The sequence below is a fragment of the Poecilia latipinna genome, unplaced genomic scaffold (assembly GCF_001443285.1).
Source record: "Poecilia latipinna isolate Pla-1442-1.1 unplaced genomic scaffold, P_latipinna-1.0 Scaffold1060, whole genome shotgun sequence".
In the NCBI taxonomy this organism is placed as follows: domain Eukaryota; kingdom Metazoa; phylum Chordata; class Actinopteri; order Cyprinodontiformes; family Poeciliidae; genus Poecilia; species Poecilia latipinna.
The window spans coordinates 20,535-41,045 of record NW_015113676.1 but is presented as its reverse complement, the minus strand read 5'-3'; the positions used below and the strand labels follow the sequence as shown (position 1 = coordinate 41,045).

At 40.2% G+C, this 20,511-nt stretch overlaps 1 protein-coding gene across 1 annotated transcript in view; it reads right to left on the bottom strand.

The window, feature by feature from the left end:
• Positions 1-14,457, bottom strand: part of LOC106959245 (schwannomin-interacting protein 1-like) — a 164,935-nt gene extending 150,478 nt beyond the window's left edge. Inside the window, exons 1-3 of the mRNA XM_015051685.1 lie at positions 14,365-14,457; positions 14,078-14,149; positions 12,476-12,611 (exon numbers count right to left, since the gene is read on the bottom strand). Coding sequence (XP_014907171.1) covers positions 12,476-12,611; positions 14,078-14,136 — 195 coding nt within the window. The 5' untranslated portion in view covers positions 14,137-14,149; positions 14,365-14,457. The remainder of the gene's footprint in view (positions 1-12,475; positions 12,612-14,077; positions 14,150-14,364) is intronic.
• Between the last annotated feature and the right edge of the window lie 6,054 nt (positions 14,458-20,511).

The window sequence follows — 20,511 nt, the reverse complement described above, 5'->3', positions numbered from 1 at the left end:
AACTGGCATTGAATTATTTCTACTATTTTAGACTATTTACAGTTGAACCTTTATTCACAACCTTGTTCATTTAAAATGACCTACTGTGGCTAATGGCGTGCAATGTTTTAAATGGTTTATTGAATTTTCTTAAAAATGTAGGGACGGTACATTTCATTTGCTTGTGAACGATAATTAGATTTTGCATTACATACAGCAATGACTGCAAAATGGAAGGAATCTGATGTTAGCGTTCATTTCAGCAATCAGAGACATGAGATTTAACTTGGCTTAAAAAGACTAGGAAAAATGACTGCAGTTTTCCTGTAGACTTGCACCTCAAAGACCTGGAACTTGACATTGACTTTGGGCATAAAACCTTAAGCTTGACTTAGACTTACCTCTGAATTATGATTTTAGGTGGGGCATTTTTTTTTTTTCACATTTGTATTCTGTTTTCTTTTCGGTTTTAGTTTGTAGATATTTTATTTAAAAAACTCCTTTGTGATTCTTGAATTGGGAAGGTGTGGTAAACTGAGGAAACATTCAAGACTTCATTTTGACCTGCCCCTTAAGAGACCTAAAATATCTTTAGACTTGGATCTTAAACAGTTGAGACCAGATTTATTTTTGCCACTCAAACATTAAAACGTATTTGGACTTGTGGTGAAAGAGTTGAAACTTGACTTGCTGTGACTTGACTTAGATTTGATATCTAACTTTGAGATGAAGCAAAAGACATTAAGCTCATTTACATAACATGCAAACAATCCCTTAACTCTTCCAGGTCCTAGTATAAATCTTCAGCAGCGGCCCACACCTCAGTGGTATCAGGACTAAGACACACACACACAGACACACACACACACCTACACGCACACACCTACACGCACACACACATCCTCAAGCACACAAACAGTAGTCCTAACCTCATTTTGTCTTTTTTTTTTTTGCCACAGGAAAACTGTAAAAAATACTCAACAAGCACACACTTGGAAGGCAACTATTTTTAGTTCTGTGGTTCTTGTGTAAAAAGAATACAGGAATTGTAGGTGAGCATGAGTGCTGCATGTGATATTTCAGTTTTCCACCTTAAGTCCCGATCGGAGTGAGTCAGCCGGGGCAGAAAGTTGAGCGGATAATGATGCTGCTGATAATAGAGGAGTGGTGTCTGGCTAAATGAGGCTGGATATGAACAGTGCTGCAGGCTGTTCTTTTGCACCCTCCCCACATTCACAGATCTCACAGCTCTTGAGGTAAAATGTGTGTGATTAAAAAAAAAAAAAAAAATTGTGTCATGAACAGATGAATAGCAACACATTTTTCCTTACCTCTCTCTTCCTTCTATGTGCCTGTGTAAGTGCTGGTGTATGTGCAAACCTCTGCTCTCCCAGTTAATTAGGAATCGTCCCAGCTTTGCACCGGTTGTACAGGAAGGCTGTCGGGAACATGGAACAGTTTTTACTCTCAGCTGTGATAAGTGTCGCATTGGTGGCAACACAAATCCACTGGCAGTGCCGAGTTAATGAACTACAGAAGGGCTTCTGCTGGATTTCATGAGACTCACTGTTTTTTTTTTGTTTTTTTGGTAAATGCTACCAACAGCATTTACATAAAAATTTCATTTTAATCAAATCAGTCAAAAGATTTCAGAGATTCAAAGCAACACCATCTCTAATTAGACTTTATTAATCAAGTGCATCTGTGTTAAAAAGCAGACAGATGAGATATTTTAAGATTTTAGAAGACAGACCATTACCATCCATTTGATAAAGATGTACAACCAATTATTCAATTATTAAGAAAAAGTAGTAAATTCTGACTTGTTTGCCTAAAGACAATGTAGACCTCTAACAGCGTCTTTTTGACCATCTTAAAACCTCGGCTGGTCGGACCTGCCTCCTCCTGCAGTCTTGTTTGTTACCAGTTTATTGCAATTTATTGCTTTTTCACGTAGCCATTTCCTGACTTACAAAGTTCAGCAAACATCTATTTTACTTATGACACATTTTCTAGGTGTTCCCAATACAACAAATGGCTAAGAAAAATGAGGATCTGTGTCACATCATATTGATTCCCCAGATAAACAGCAAACCACAGCTTACTAATTAAAACCTACATAAACTGCTAAGCCAAAAATGGCATAGCATTATTTATAAATTATTTAGCCACATTTATTTTGCAGAAATTGTTTTAGTGCTGCTATTTTAAAGATTTAGCTAAGATCTCAATTGATCAATCAAACTTATTTTGAAGCTCTACATTAATTAGGATTACCGGTAGTTTAGATTAATTGATTAACCTGGTATGCATTTCAAGTAGCATTTCAACAATGTGAAACAGTTTTTGGCTGAATTAGAAATTAATCATAAATTTTAATCAATCAGTTATAGCAGTGATCAACAATTCGACAAAGGTGGCTTAAATTAACTCAAACGATCTCATACTTTAATGTTCAGGTGATCTATTTTAAGTCTATAGCACAGCAAATAATATTAATAGTTCAGAGGCAGCAGTTTGCTACAGCTAGCTGCATGAGCAGGAAAAAGTTTTCTTTAGAATGACATAGTTAACAGCTGTAGCTTAAAGCTCTTGTTAGCTTTAAGAAAACGGGACATTTTAGGAGATTGTTGGACCTATAAATAAAACAAGCTCATCTTACCGGACTACGGGCCTTTTGGGAAATAAAAGCATAAATTCAATCTTTTTTTCCAAATAGTGAAAACACCACAAGTAAAAATGTATCAGGTGGAGCCGACAACAACAGTCTTCAGTGTAGACTCTGTTACTGAGGGAGGAAGACTGAAGCTAGCTATTTTTCAAAGCTGTTTGAGAAACTTTAGGGACATAATTCTAGACGGGTTGTGAGGCGCTCACAGTCGTTATTTGTTATGAAACGGTATTAACCAAGACGCTGGAGATCAACCATTAAATAAATGGAACTTTTATGATGAGCTATTGATTTGGCTCTGACTGTCAAGTAGCGGAAATGCAGGCCGGTTCAGTTGTAGAACCAGTGGTGAACTGGTTCTGGCTGGAAAAGCTCTATGAGTTTGGCTGCTGTGCGAGACTTTGTACAAGACAGTGGTAAGAATCTCCATGACAACTTGTTGCACAGCATATGTTGTTGCAGAAATGCTCCAACACCGGATATGAATGGTTAACATTATGTACGTTCTCCACATCTTATTTCTGAATCTTCCTTGTTGGCACCACTCTAAATTCCTCACATATTTTAGTAACATAAACGGACATGAACGTGCTTACAAACCAAACTGGAGCCGATATTAAAATCAGACAAAGCTGAAGAATAAAATGGGGAGGTAGGGGATTTATAAATAGAAAGCTGGCTGGAAAAACCCAGCAGCTTCTTCGCAAGTCTGACGTCATCTTGAAGCTCTCTTTAATATTTCATTCAAGTGTCGTGAAATTAAAAGGTTCAAGGAGAAGAAAAAAAAAGGCAAAGGAGGACGGAGGGGAGAGATGAAGAGAGAAGCTAGAAATAAACAGCAACACCACCTATCTTTTTTTTTTTGGAATCGCAAAGTTCACGTGAGGACGTTTTGTCCGAAAGTAAGAGACTCTTGATTGGTGTTATCAAACCGAAAGAGAAGAGGCGTGCTAACAAATTCCAAGTGTCGCAGCAGAATAAAGAGTGTGTGCAAGTTGCAGCAATTTGCATCACACTTTCTGAAACAGTGCACTTTAAATTCCAGCTTTATACTGTAATTGATATCCAATAGAGACTGCCCTCCACAGCAGAGAGCAGATTCAGTAAGACAGAGGCTTTTTAGTGGAGCTGAACTCCTCCCTGCTCGTTTGGCCACTACAAAGCAGAACAGTGACCTCCTGTGGAGCTTCCAAGACAATGCAGAACCCCACGGTGACGTCACTGTAAAGCAAGTGCTGAACCTGTCTGAGGAGAAACAAAACGAGAAGACGGTGTAGATTTCACTGCGAAGGGTTTGGAATCAGATTAATCTGGCCTTTAAAGGTAATTCCATTTTTATAATGCGATGGCCGTGACACTGCGCTATTACGTTTAGATCTGCGCCCATCCGGTTCAGTCTCATACCTGTATCACATCAGGCATGTCACACGGAGGTAATTTGTTTTACACACTTCAGAGAGTGGATGACATGACAGGTCCCAGGTGTGAAAGGGCGCATGTTGAACTTGACACTTTGCTGGCAGGTGATTAGCAGACAGTCAGACCTCGCTGCCCCCCATCAGACATTATTACACACAGGGCTCCATCTCCCGAACACATAATTATAAGAGTCATATGAATGTCCTTCACATGTCTGCAGGGGCGGCTGAAGCCTTCAACGGGGAAAACTCGGCGCACCGACGTTCTTTTCAATCAGTTCCGACTTGGGTATTGCCTGGAGGACTTGACGTTCTTATGCAACCGTATTTAAAACCCGGCCTGTCTTTGCATAATGTGGTGTGAAATCACTAATGAATCTGCCAATCAATAACCTGGTTGGTGTGTTAGGGCACTCTTCCTGCATCCTGTCCGGCCTGTCAAGGCGGCAAAGCTAACTCAGACAAAAAAAAAAAAAAAAAAAAGAAAAAACCCCAAACACCCACACCTGCATCGACACCCCGCCGGTGTGTCGATGTAAGTGTGGGTCTTTTTTAGCGTTTTATCTCGCTAAAAAAACTTCGACAAGAGGGAGGAGGTCAGTGAAATCTGCAGCCCACAGACACAGCATCACTCCGGAGGAGCAGACACAGATTACGACCCATGTGTGGGGAAACCTTTCCAATTGTTTGCACCTAATGAAAAGAAACTATTAAACACGTGAACTGCCTCTATGAGACTTAAATAAACCCAAAACTAATTTGAGGCAGTCCTTAAGCCCCTAACCTGGGTTTTATTTTGCATTGTCCCCGGTATTACAGTAACAGGATTGTGAAAGCGTTGGCTCCAGTTACAACTTTCCTCCGGCGATGAAGAGACCGGTGGGGGCAAGCATTAATTTCTAAGGCCTTATGTCTCATTTGCATAATTACTATAAATCATTAAAGGGATGTTCTGTTCCACAATGAAGTGGAAAGCAGAAAAGGCTGAGGTGGCTACATGCGATAGCACTGACTTAGTTTGCAATGTGATGATTAAGCATAACACTGAGGTTCTTTAAGGAATAATTAGAAAAAAAAAAACAACTATTTCTTCACAGTGATGGAAAACTAGTTGAGACAGTTTGATTTACATTTTGTAATGTTTCTGCAACAACTTCCATGTATTTTACGGTGACACGCTGACACAAAGTTAGGTCAGATATGTGGTTTTTAAATCAATTTTACAAACAAAACTACAAAGCAGTCCTTAGAAACCACCTAATCTGTAAATACAGACTACCTGCATATTACTGTACAACTTCAAATTAACCAGGAGATGTTAGAGAACTTACACTGACAGCTTGATCCGTGAAGAAGCTGAGAAGATCCTCAACTATTTGCTGTGCGATTTGGTCATTTTGAAAGACGGGGAAGAGGAAAGCCCTTTTTGAAAGAAAGACATAAGAAGTCTAGATTGTAGTTTGGCACCAGCCACGTCTGGAACACAAGACGAAAAGAGTGCTGTGACCAGGTAAGACTGAGATGAAACATTTTGACCTATGTGCCAAAAGCTAAGTGGAGGAAAACCTTTTAAAAACACTTGAGACTTGGGAGAGATTCACCTTCTGGTGGCACAGCAACTCTAGGCCATGTTTTAGAATGGTCCAGTCAAAGTTCAGAACTAAATCCAATTGCAAGCAAGACGTGAAAATTGCTCTTTACAGCTGCTATATCTGTACAAAAGAAAAAAAAAAGTCTAATTTTTTTTGCCTCTTCTGTAAATGTGTGAACACAAAAAATTGCAGCGATTGTTGGAAGAAAAGGTGGTTGTGCAAAATGTTGACCTAGGTAAACTTAATATATAAGCACAGGACACTTTTGATTTAAACCATGGACTATGTCAATTCCAGGGTAAATTTGCCTGGTGTAGAGGCAGAGTAAGCACCACAAGTAGAGAGGCTGTAGTCCTCAATGCAACCATCCCAGGTTCGATTCCTGACTCTCAGACCTTTGGTGCATGTCTTTCCCCATTTCCTATCTGGTGATTTTCAATAAAGCTCTGGAGACAAACAAAAAAATTACATATTGATATTTTACATAGCATCCCAGTAAAGCACATCGAAATTTGGAGTTGCATCATCACAAATTGTGAAAAAATGTTCAAGGTACATGAATAATTTTACAAGGCTGTATTTGATTCACATTAGGAGGACACTGTAAGAGCCCAAACTAAAAATGTCCATTCGTCTTCTTGACAGTGAAGGGTTCACCATGGGGATAACGTACTGTAAATACAATAGAACAGGGGCACAGTGAGCCTGAGGCGAAGTCACTGTTCTATTTTGGTGACACAAACCTACATGCTTCCCTACTTTCTTCCATTTGCAGTAATAAAATGTTGTATTTTATTATTTCTTTTAAGGCTGCACAGATTAGAAATACGTGTGCTCGTTGATGGAACAACAATTTGTTCCCCACACTGGATTAGAAGGGGGTAAAACCAGCGTGACAGGTTAAATGCTTCGGCGGAGGGTACAAGCTGCGCAGCCTACTGGCTCAGTAATCTGCTGAACCTCTAATGCATTGTATAGTGATGAATGAGAGGCGGCTGCAGAAAAGTCAGTGGGTTATTTCAGGACAGCTCCGCGCAGACCCGGAGGTTAACCCGAGGACCTAAATTTGTAGCGCAATCCCACTGAATGTCTCGTATCTCTGTGCCAAACACAAAAAGAGAGAGGTGGTGGGGGGGCATACAGTAACCTTGCGAAAGTTTCCTAAACTTTGCCTAACCTATTTTATCTCTCCTGCCAGGCTTCCACAGCTGCAGCCGCTGCAGCAGCTGCCTGACCTGATAAAGCCAAGAGAACAGTGGGAGGGTGAGCAAGTGATAAAGAGACGGACTGAAACACAGCGAGTGGGCGAGGGGCCTAGAGAGAGAGAGACAGAGAGAGAGAGAGAGCAATATCCTTTATGAAGAAGACGGGGAAAATGAGACATTAACTATAAAAAGAGGAAGGCCAGAAATAAGCTCTAACATGTCAGAAAAGGAAAGGAGGGGAGAAGGAGAGCTGATGGAAATGGGAGGAGGAGACGCACAGCAGCTGGCAGACAGAAGAGACGACCCCGCTTCTGCTCGGTCCGGTCTCAAGGCACCTTAGCAGGACAGATGGGCTCATTTGGACCTCTGTACCCTTCACCAGTCATCACACATGTACACTGGTGCATCAGTCGTCCGTCTGTGGGGTTCTGAAGAGCTCTGGGAAATATAAATGCTATGAAGAGTATACGTTGCTGAGTTCCCAGGGGGGGTTTCAACGAAGTACTGGTTCAAAGAGCAATCCTAGAATTTAAATGTGGTTTAGAATCAAACTCTGCATCTGAAATATTAAGCATATACTGTCTTCTTTGAATGCCTAAGAGTTTGTCTGACCCTTGTCCACTGTTGCTTCTGAAAAGTTGTCTCTCAAGAATGTTTGAAAGCAGATTTAAATTTAAAGTTCAATACTTTTTCTGTAAAACTCAGTCGTTCTTGTGTGCTTATCTTATTTAACTATCCTATATAGGACAATTTCTGGAATATTTACTAACCTTCTGAAGACCAATTGGTCTTACGGGGACCAGAGTTCGATCCTAATACAGTGGACTCCTTTGTGTAGACTCAGGGTTTAGGTTTAGAGGTATGATGTGCATTAGTAATGACTAGTAATGGTTAGAGTTAGGCATAAATGCAGTTACAAAAATGAATGGAAGTCAACACAAAGCTCTCAGTTTTCATAGAAGCACAAGGATGTATGTGTGTTTGTGTGTGTGTGTGTGTGTGTGTGTGTGTGTGTGTGTGTGTGTGTGCCCAGTACCTTTACTTTGCCAAGTGGGAAATCTGGATATTTTTTCATCTCTGGCTCATTTTGAGGAACCCTTAGATGTTCTAAAGTCTGAAAAGAATAAAGTTCTTCCAGTGATGATGCTTTTCTCCATCGTGTTGCTCTGCACAAAACAACTTTTTAACTACCTCTGCCTTCCCTGTGGACAACATGGCGACTGGATTGATGGGTTCCACAAAGAATGCCTCTTTTGTTTTTAGCACTTACAATTGGCTGTTTGTGAAATGATCTGCCAGCCCAAGCATGCACAGGGAGATCATGCAAACTCCGGGCAGAAAGACCCCAGGCTGGGATTCCAACACGAGGTCTTCTTGTTGTAAGGCAACTGTGCTAAAAAAAAAAAAAAAAAAACTACCTAAAAATAAACACTCAGTTCCAACAAAACACAAAACTGCCTTTGAAGACCTGAAGTAATATCATTGAAAATATTTTACGCTGACTCCATGATGGTGTAGTTGTTAATGCTATTTCCTTGGAGCAGAGTGGCCACCTCAAGAATGGATTCTTTCCCAATACTCCGGCTTTGCTAAACCGTCAAGAGATATGCCTGATGGGTATAAGTCTGAGAGAAAATGTCTGAGTATTTTTTGTCCCTTGTCTCTCTGTGTTGACCTGTGACAGACTGATGGCCTGTACATGGAGAACCTCGGCTTTAGGCACCAGCTCCTTCATAACCCAAATGAAGGAGCAGGAATAGACAGCTAACAGATGTCTTCAGCTCTTATGGCTTTTCCATGATTTAATTCCTTTTATATTCCAAACAAAACAGGAGAGGAAATCAAACTGAGTTATGCATTCAAGTACACAAAGTGGACAAGAAAAGTCGAATGCTTTGTTCCTCTTTAGGTCTTGAATTTCCTGTTTTCTGAAAAATGCCAACCATGCTGCTCCTTCCAAACAATCTGCTGACAGAACACAAACCAGCCATTACGAGACAAGGCCTCCCTCTAGTGTCATAACACGGCTATTACACCCCAGATGTACGATCAGCACCAAAGCAATGGACAGCTCCCATACATCCCATTCAAAACGTAGAATGAAATCCTAAAACCAAACTGGATTTAAAAACTAATATCCAGACTCCAAGCATCTCAGAGCGTCCTCTCCGGATTCTCATTCCTCAAGCAATTTAGAGGCAACGCTGCTAAAAAAAAAAAAAAAAAAAAAAAAAACATTTACCTCACCCCCAAACACAATTTGATTGATGCCTCATAATAAAAGGGCATTTGTCTTCTAGACAGTGTAAAATTGAAGCTGCAGTGGCCTGTGTGTCCACTCGGCTCTCGCCCGTGTATGTGTGCGTGTTGGCGGTCTGGCCGGCTGTGCCGACGTGGTACGGTATGATGAAACAATAAAATTTAGACAGCTGATTCATATCTGAGCATAAAGGCCAGAGTTTTGTTAGGTTCCCCCTTTAATGAAACTCATAATTCTGCCTCCCTCAGCGGTGCTATTACAGCGTGCAGAGATCGATCACCAAGAGAGATATCCAAGTTACAGCGTGAGAGATCAGTTTCGCACACAAAAGTCGCATGTTGATCAAAGAAACAACAAAAATCCCCTTCATTCAGACACCGGCATACATGCTTTCTAAAAGTATTCATACCCCTTGAACATTTCCACATTTTGGACTTTAACAGTCACATAAATTTTCTTGCTGACTAACAGGTTTTGAACAAGTAACAGAACAAGTCAGATCACCTCATCTTCTTATCATTTTCTCCTGAGTCTTGTATTTTGTTGCAGAGTTGACCTGAGTTCAAGGTTCAAATAATCAGAAGTTGTAAAACACATTTGTCAAACAGGATGGCTGCTATGGGTGTGCTGACATCAAGCTGGCAACTACGGAAACCCAAAAAGGGGATTGGTGAAAAAAAAAAAAAAAAAAAAAAAACAACTAAAATCCAGATTTTCCAAAAATTAAATCTTCAAAAACCGAAAATCTGACTACCGATAAAACCGACTTATGGCCCAACCCTAGTGCAAATATTTTCAAATTATCCGTTTTTCTAATAATGTACAAGTTATGCACTACTTTGTGTTGGACTGTCACTAAAAAATTCTGAGAAAAAATACAGGAAAGTTTGTCATTGGAACAAGTCAAGATGTGAAAAAAGCAAACAAACCGAGTGTACATATTTTTTCCAAGACACTGTTTCAGGCTCTGTTATACAGTCTGCTTTTGTCAACGACTGGCATTGAAGTCACAAAGGTTACAAATCCAATCACTTTAGAGATGGTTTCTGCATCTTTGTGTGTCAGGGAGAGAGAGAAAAAAAATATGACCCCATTGCTGGTGAGTGCTTGTGTTTGTGCACACTGAGGATGAATAGCTGGCTCAACAGAAATGAAACTGAGAGAAATTCAAACACGGGGGAGCCGAGAGCGCCCTCCGAAAGCATTACTGTAAAGAAATATTTCAACGAGAAGAAAGGGAGAAACAGACAGAGAGTGACAGTTTGTGAAGCGAGGCAGAGTTCATATCGGACTATTGTAATCCATCAACTGTATGGAAGGAAAAAAAAACGGAATCAGTCAATATGGAAAGAAAATCTGAGCCTCCCTTTGATACACAGAGAGAGAGAGAGAGAGAGAGAGAGAGACAGAGAGAGCAGATCTACAGGATCAGCACATTCAACCAGTGAACTAAAGTCTGTTTTTCATCTTCCCCTCCTCTCTCCTGCTCCATCTCCTTTGACCTTAGGGTCCTAATGCACTCATACAATTCACTCTGGCTTTCTCTCAGTGATGATCATCTGCCCCTGTCAGCAGGTCTAAGTCACTGAGCTAAGCAATTCCCTGCCTTCCCAAAGGATCTCAGCTAGAACTACTGTCTGTTATATTATATAGATATATAGAGAGCTCTATATATCTATATACCGTAAGAACGTGTGTGCAGCATAAACAATCCTGGATGACTTCATGAACTGTACACCCACTGGGTATCTGACAGCACATACCTATTTCTGCTGTTCGCCACTCTCAATCGTCTCCTGTCATAAGCGATCTAACCCCTTCGTCATCGACAAGAATCTAAATCAAACAGCAGCAAACTGAGCGGACAACTACCGCCCAAATCTCACACTCCTAGCCATCTCTGAGATTTAACCCGCCTGTTGACTTCAGCCTCAGGGATTAGCAGGTAAGTGTACAGACACTTGCTATTCAGCCAGCAGCGTGCAGACAATGCCGGCGTAGAATTATAATGACCACAATGGAGGCAGTGGAGAAAATCCAGAGGATTTATCTACGGTTTCGTGAAGTGGCAGGTGGGGGGAGTCGGTCTGAATGAGAATGGCTGTTGTACAGATTTTTACTGTCGCCGTGTCTTTGCTGAGTGAAAATGTGTGTTTTTGTGAATGTCTTCGATTAAATCCTTTTATATTTACTCTTTGAGAAGGGATTGGATTTGGGTTTGCAATCTGAGAGAATTTTAACTAGAACTTGCTGCCCTCTTCTGGGCAAACTCAATACTACATGAATGGTTTCCCTAGGTAGGACCCAACAACATTTGAACTCTAAGATCTTCAGAAAGGTGTTAGAAACTCATCATGAAATAGGGACAGATATTCATCCCACACGCACAAAACAGTAGTAGTTCAGACTGTATGCAGTACCACTGTACTGATGAATCACATAGAAATTCAAGATGATCCAAGTAAAATACAACATTTACTTATTTAACAAGCGGAGATTATATTGCATGAGCACAACATGTTTAAATTCTTGCAACTTCAATTCAGTTCGGAAACTTCGGAAACCTTTTTTAGATATGCAAAAATTTGGTTTGCCAACCAAAATGTTTGCTATGTTTGCTAGCTGACAGCTTAAGCCTTTTCCCCCCCCCCCCAAGGCCTCAGTCCAAAGCAGAATGCATTTTGTTATATCCCACACATGCAATCCATGGCTCATTAGCCAGCTGTGCTTTTATTCTCATTTAACATTTGTAAGTGGAAAAAGTAATTAACTACTGAGTCTCCAACCAAAAGCAGTGTCTGCTTAATAGTCGCTGATGTGGATAAAACGGCAAGACAATCCAAAGTCACAGAAATTTAACCAGAACCATCTATTACATTAATCATCAAGGCCAAGCACAGGTTGTGCACCTTATGGAGCAAAAGTTGACATAAACTTATCAAAAGAAAAACTTCCAACAGAAGCCCAAGCATCGTAATTTGTTTTTTCTTTAGCAACCTGAAACACAAGATGTCTGCGTTACCGAGGTAGTGCAGATCAAACCACTTATTTTTTCCACCTGTCCTCGAAATGTTATTGCCTGCGTAATTGCCCTGGAGACATTTTTCTTAGTTAGACTTCCACAAAGTTTATATTGAAATAAAGCAGAAAACACGTCATGTTTTTCTTCAGCATCTTTTCATGAAACTTTTCCTCCAACGCAAAGAAAACAGAGCAGCAGCGAGCAGAACGTCACATCTGTGCAACTATCTAATATATGGACTCACACAGCCGCCATAAACACACGCTGACATGTCATCTGCATGCCTGATATTTTAATGGCGAGTATGTGTGACACTCGGATGACTTACAGGGGTGCTGCCATCTGACAGGGTCATCATGCTGATCGACATGCTCATCTTGTCGGAGGAGGAGAGCGAAGGTGGGGAGGGGCTCCGTTTCTCCACTTCCTGTCTCTGCAGAAAGTCTCGCCATGCCCGCTGGATGCTACGCAGCGAGATGAAGACAAAACGTGACGAAGCACAACAGAGGATTATGATGCAAGCTTCCTGGAGAAGAGTTGCACAGCGATTACTAACACTTGTAAATTCCAGATTTTCTCACCCGGAGCTGTGACTTTCTAACCTTGTGGGAGTGCAGCAATGAAGACTGAGGACAGTCGACAGTGCAAATATAAAATCTTGCGCTAAAGTTATTTTTCGTTTAAGCTTTAAAGGGTTTCCGTTAATCTATCAACCTGAAATTATGGATGGATGAATCCACAGACATAGCATGGATGAACAGATATTTGGATGGGGTGATTGGCACACATACAGATCTATAAACGGACAAAAACATTGATGAACTGATAAATGAATGAGTGAATAGACAAAATAATGGACATATGGATTGATGAAGAGTGGTTAAAGTGGCTAAATCGACAGATGGATGAATGGATGGATGATTTATTAATGGAAAGGCAGACAGCAGGATGGATGGACTGATAGATGGATGAAAACATAAATGGATAGATGAATGGATGGGTGAACAGACTGATCAATGGAAAGTTGGTTCCAAAAACAAGCTGATGAATGGATAGTAAGTGGAGAGATGACTGGGTAGATCGATGTGCAGTCTGGGTGGAGCAAGGGGATTTTCAAGACTTAGAAATGTGTCATCATCTACAGGGGGCAAGGGCTTGAAAATATAAATATCTTCTTAAACTTTTTCATACTGTTCCAGAACTGTAAAATACCTAAATCAAATTCTACATTTTTCCAGATTTGCTGAAAATGCAAAATGCTGATTCAAATTGTATCAAGCTTTCCTTCACTGGTTTAATTTGATGTTGCTTTGATTCTTTCATGCATGTTTGAGAAATCCTTTTATCTCTTGTGACAACCATTCAAGTGTGCCTAAACTCTTGATCCTACAAAGTGCTGCCTATTTCCCGAAAGCTCCTCCTTGGAGTTACAGTCCCCAGCCAAACTTCTGCCTCACAGAGTGCTCTTACACTGCTCTCTCCCCACTCAGCTCCTCCAGACTAGTGGCAGCACGTGATTGAACCTGCTCATTTGAGGAGCTCTTCATACAAGTCGCATCTCAGTCCAACCATCCTAATAACAATTGTAAACGGCATAATGAGAAGCGTTCTTGTGATGAAACTGGAGTGTCGGAAAAAGCAGGAGCTTCTTAAAGAGACAGAGGCCCAATTTCCAAGTGTCAAACTATGACGTCATGTTTGATATATACAGCATTTATACAACAACTGGAAGTAACATAGTTAACTGACTGTGCTGTAAAATGACACTATGTTCCTGGAAAATACCCAATACCAGCCTTTTGAGGTAAATTTACTTTACATTTTCTCCCGTGATCAGAAAATGACACAATGCAAACATGTGAATGAAAGTGCGAACTTTATTCATGCTGTAATTGAATCTACTGGCCAGCCTTTTGAACCGTATACTTACATCAACACTTTGGTCTCCACAGGCGGCAGGTTGATATTGATGTTGTTGTCCAGGTCCATAGTCAGGTGATTACTGGCCCGGAGAGGAGAGAGGACAGTCAAAGGACACAGGAATACAGATTCAATCTGGGTTAGAGGTAATTAAACAGCGACAACTGGGTCCCAAGAGCAGAAAAACTGTCTGTGTGTTTGTGTCTGTTTTCTCCACAGAAGCAGAGAGCTCATTCAGTGTATTACATTATGAATGTGTGTGTGTGCGTGTGTGTGTTTGTGTAGGAGCCAACTCACCTCTGCAGCCGGAGAGCTTCATCATTAACATGCTTGTAGCCTCTCTGGAGGGTCTTCAGTTGATCCTGGATAAATGAGACGAAAAGGAAAGAACTGTGAGTCGAGAAGACAGGAATCAGACGGCAGCCGACGTCTCGGACATCAGAACTTCTCCCCTGAACGGGGAGCGGGCAGGCAAAACGCACCGCAGATGAATAAACATTTTTGGTTCCTCAAAGCAGCACGTCAGCTAGCGGAGATCGGCGTCGTGTTTTCATGTGAAGCCGTTGGAAAAATAAAGAGAACTTCTGTCGAAACTGCTGCCTTAACATTTTCCTTAGCAATCAGCCGGGAGGAAAGTACAGAAGATGCATGGGGGACATCCTTCATGTATGGCGCCGCTGCGCAGATGTGGAAGACAGTTTGAAGACAAAGCCATAAAATTTTATGCTTTGCTAAAATAACTTTTAGCTCTTCACTCCGTTCCTCAGTAACTGCTCCCCGCTTCCCACCACCCTTGGCTTGGTTCTTGTGTTTTAATAGCGCCGTATAATGAGGACAGGCCTGCCGCTACATAATTGAGCAGACTAATTCAATTACGAAGGACCAGCGAAGTTTAAGTGGAGCGCTTCTTTCAGACGAGCCAAGAAGGTCGCATCAGGGCACCGATCGTCCACTGGCCTCAGCACAGTGCGCTGATGTGTGTGTACAGTCAAATTTTTTATTACTGTTTGACTTTCTGAATAATGGCCACGTAACGACCTAATCATTAAGAAATATATGACATCAATTAGTTGACCGATTAAGGAATAGAGAAGCCCGGCTGGAGAAACGTGTCACATCCATTAGACGAAGTGCTGCACTAAAATGAATGTTTACTCCTATGTTTACTTTATGACTTGGTCTCTGATGTTATTCGTCGTATAATGACATACAGCGCCTTGCCAGACCTCAGTCTATTACATAGTGGTAAGTGATAGACCAACATCAAGCAGTGCGTACTCACCAAGTGGAAAGCAAATGAAACATGGTTTCCAACATTTTGTAGAAATAAAAAAAAAAAAACCTTGAGATTGGTGTTTGGTGTGTGTCTCCCCATTTACTGTGATACCCTTAATAAACTCCACCGCTTCCAACTGCCTTGAAAAGTCACCCGTTAGGTAAATAGGGGCCCCAACTGTATATAATTTCATCTCAGTGTACAGTAATGTTGTGGAAAGGCTGTAGGGGTTTGGTGGAGAATATTAATGAGCAAACAGCATCATAAAAACCAACAGAGTCACAGGGCTGATCAGAGACGATGTTGCGGGGAAGTTTAGAGCAAAGTGAGGATATGAACCAATCTCCCAAGTTCTGAGCAAAACATCTCAACTGTGGCAGCGTGTTGTTGGACTGCCTTTCTTCAGCACGGATAGTGGATGTTGGTCAGAGTTGTGAAGAAAAAGCATTTATATAAATCGTTCCACTTTATTCCTACTTTGTACTGGTCTGTATGTTTGGCTGTAATTGGTTACAAAATGACAGGTACGCTTTTGCAAAACCCGGCATGTAAACTGTTGTGTCTGGAAAAACGTCCTGTCGAGCAACCAAGGACAGCAACCCAATCCCATAATTATTTTACATGCTTATGCAAACAGGAACGGTTAGTTTGGTCATTACTTTGCTTACCAGAGGGAATGATGAACTCATTAGACAAAATCAAGCCACTACATTCCGAACAATGGTTGTTTCAAGGGGATGTTTTCAATTTCATCTTTAGCATCCTGATCGGGTGGAAGCTTAAACGCGGCTCTAGGTGGATTCTGGATAACTAAAACTTCCCCGGCCCTTTCCTCCTCTTTCAAGTCGATGTAACTTCTGCCTTTTTCTACATCTGTCTTAGTATTTTCCTTGACAGACAGTGGTCTCTTTCAGTGTCCATTACTCATACACGTTCAGGAGAAGGCTTCTTGAATGTGGCCAACTGGGAATATTGAGACAGGCTAACAGAAAATTCATTCAGAACGATGTTGAAGAAAATGTCGGTTAGAGAATAAGACAGCTGTCGGGAAACGAGAGATAAAACAGCGTAAAACAGTAGTAAAAAATGAGGAGGTGTGTGTGTGTGTGTGTCTCTGTGATTTAGGTAATCGAGCTCCAGGGAGACATGATCAAGTGGATCATTTCAATTTCCTTCCCTTTGTCCTTTTGAACTGATTAAATCTTTCTGGAAGACTGCAGGATTTGATTGGCTAGTTTGATTTTTTATTTTTTTTTCAGTTAGCAAAAGGATAAGCAGGTGAAGCTAATGTCTTGATGGATAGATTACACAACAACACCTTGAAAGCAGCTAATGTTGTTTAGGAGTCTGTGTTAACATTTGAGAATAAAAATGTTAGACTCACTTTGAAGTTGTTTTGATCATTTCAAAGAGAGGAACAGCAGGTACACATGCTACCTGCCTGGTGATGTATGTTAAAGCTTTCATTTTTCTGTAGTGTTTAGCTATGATCAGGTATTGAATGCATTAAAAGGAACCATGGGAAAATAAAATAAAAAAATAAAACAAACTGACACAAAAGCAAGGCCATGCAGGTTTTCTGCACCAAACTTCTGCAGAGAGGTAACATCAAAGGGAACTTTTCTTTGCTGTGAAGTTTTTGCTGTACGACTCCGGACATGCACAAAGATACAAAGTGAAGACTGCTGCAGAAAGGTCAGTGAAGAGAAAGACAAAAGAAAAAGGTCAAGAGTCAAAGGATACATACACAAAAAGTACAGTTTCATTCTGTTGTTTGGGATTATTTGGATATTGGATGGTGGGAGATAATTGGTATAAATGATGGATTTGATGTCACATACAATCTCCAGTAATTCTTGAGAGTACCTGTTGTCAAACAAACCCAACATCACGTGAAAAGTTGCATATCATCTACAGAATGTAACTATAGCTAAAAGTTAGCACAAATTTCCAAGTTTATATACTGGTACCATCAAGCAACACAATGTAGCAGGTAGCTTATGCTACTGAAAATACATTTGATATGTTGGCTCATTTCTGTAGATGCCAGGGATCAGGGACAGGTGTCGCTGAGAGAACCATGTAGAAAAGAACAGCTTCTGCTGAAAAGACCTAATGGGTTAAAAGCTAATGGGTTGCTTTAAAGCTAGAAACCTCCTCCCCCCTTTGACACGATGAAGTGTATTAGATTTCAACATAATGAAATTACTGCAGCAACATGAAAGTATATATATTTAATCCCTATGAGCAACATATATCCTATACTTTACAAAGACACTAATACATTCTCAAACATTTGGCCTGTTCCCCTGTTGGCTGACAAGAAAAAAGTTATTTTGAAGTCATAATTGTGTCAAAATTCAATGTTTAAAAATGACTTACAACTAAAGCCAAATTTCATGGGCAGCTTCCCGTAACACTTGCCTCTCTGCATGCTGTCTCTAACATTAAAAGAAACACATGTGCACAGCAGGTTTAGGATAATTGTTTTTGTTTATAGGCTAAACTTTTCAGCCTCCATGTACAAAATATAGATATACACCATTTATATTGAATTAGATTCATTTATTATTTACTTACTCATCACTCTTTAGTATTTAGATATTCATTTGCACTAGTCGAGCAGAACTTCTGATAGTATCAAGCACCTAAGCAAAGTCCTGACCTCAGCAGGACATTTATGATCCTAATACCCGGGACTGATTTCAAAATCTATAGAGTACACATTTGGCAATAATCAGGTATCAAATTAAAAAGATTAACACATTTTTAAAGGCATTTAATTTTCACTTGTATTACCTCCTCCATATCTGTACCTGTATTAATCAAACTCTGCCTTATTATAAAATTCTTATCTCATTTGCAGGATGAGAATGCCAAAAAAAAAAGTACTTGGACATAAACCAGAGGTTTGCATAATTTAGTGGCAGGGGAGACAGAAAATCTATAGTCATTTTGGGCTCTGGCAGTGCCAAGAAGACTTGTATTGATTTGTGTGTGTATATATGTGTCTTATGTGTGCAGATATGTGTGTTGGTAAATTGATGGTACAGTCAAACAGAGCAGAGAGAGCAGGATGCAGAGGGGAAGGGGTGTTGATGCAGAGGGGAACTTGAACCCAGAGGATGTAACAGACTAAGGGAAACAACTACACACAGCAAACCCAGGAGATTTAACTGTGAAACTAGGTGGGTAAGTTAGCTATATATGCACCAGGGTTCTATAATGGGATTTCAAATGTTAAAACATGCAAATATGTTTTATTCATAGTATTTCTGTGCTTTATAGGCTTTTATTAAAATGCTGGTGTAAAAAAAAAACAAAAAACAAAAAAAAACCTCCCACACCTGTAGCTGCACACTGCAGGTCAGCTTACTAAATGAAGGCTGGGACACTTTCTCTTTTCTTTCTCAATAAAAAAAAAAACACATTTGGTTTTACTGAGACTTTTTTATGCTATGAAAAGCACAAAGTCTGGTTTGGAAGCAGAAGGAGCACAAAGTACCACTCAGGTAACTGTTTTAATGGTGAAATAACCCCCTAAAAATAATCAACTAATTTAAATTATTGGACTCCCAGTGTTGATCTACAAACTTCATAATGTCATGAAAGTAAATTTTTTATGCAATGAGCAGGCGGACAGTTCTACTGCATCTATATGATGTTTTTTCTGGATTTTTTTTGTAACGCCTCTGCCTGTTCTGTGTTTGGGTTCTACTTCCATCTACAAAAACATGGCACTTGATCATTATATGGGTTCTACGAAATAAGGATTTTTGGAAATCTTTGGCCACTTCTGTATAATTTTAATGTCAGACTAATATTCTACATTTAAAGGGGATGCACAGATCTTTAAAGAATCTGCTGCTAACATCTCGTTACCCAAGAACTCCATCGGAGGAAGAGTGGAGTTTGTGCTTTGAGCTGCAAAATGGGAGTAATGCACTCTTTGAGAGGTTTTCATAATTCAAACTGGGATTTTCATGTTTATTACTTTTAGTGAATCTGGACCTTTAGTAGAAGAGGTCAAAGGGCTTTTGTTTGTTTGTTTGTTTAAACTGAACACTGATGTCCTTGTTATAGTTATAGAAACCTTCAAAACAAGGTTTGCATTGCAAAATGTGCAGCAATTTCTGTGTGGACTTACACGTTGTTTGTTTCCTCAGACAATCCAACAAAACCATGTTAGGTTAATTGGCAAATAAAAAGAGGAAACTCCTCAAATGTCTTTGTGGATTTTTTGCTTCTTGTTTTTCTGCCCTCTCTGCTTCCTGCCCCCGTCACTCACCAGGACAAGACACGGAAGAAGAAAAACTGGATTGACAGGTAATTCCTTCCCTCCCGTCCCCCCCCAAAGGATTATAAACGTGTTTGTGTACAAGTTATGGATTTACTGATTTGCACCCTTTCTAATAAAATGTTGTGATTTTTGTGATTTGTCTAGCATTGAGTTTTATGGTTTTGTGTTAGCTGCCTCATAGTGGGTTTTATTGGTATTTTACTGCCTCGCAATATGTTTGGTGTCCGTAGTGCAAGGTGTTAAAAGCTAATACAGCCCTTTAAAAGATAGCTGCACATCAGATTTTCTATAATAGAACTGTAAAGAGCAGCTAAACTGTCAGGAACCCAAAGATAAAACTGATAATAGATAATAGAAGGTGAGGTTGTAATGCTGGTCATATTTATCCTCCATAACACTTTTCATCACATCTTATTGTTAAGGAGACGGCAATCAAATATATAAATTGGTTCTGTTCATTACAGATTATTGAAAGTTATACCGCTGACAGTAAAGAAAAAGAAAAAAAAAAGACTTGCCTGGCATGCAAATAAAATTTTAATACATTAAAAAAAAGGACTATGGTGGAGGAGACTGCTGAGTAATTGATGATATTCAAAGCTGGTTATGGGATTAAGAAGGAGAAAATGTGAAAGCAGATTCATTGTTGAGAAAGGAAAGAGGGAATAAGAAGGTGAAAGAACATGCCTGCAGGCTGTGAAGGAATTAAACTGGAACTATGCCAAGGCTGCCGGAGAAACATACAAGCGAGAGAGCTGTGTCCTTCTGGGGATTCGGCCTTCATCTCTCCTGTACGTTGACGTAAATCTGTCTCCTCTACCTCAAATAAAACACACACATAAACACACATGCGTGTACGGACGACGCT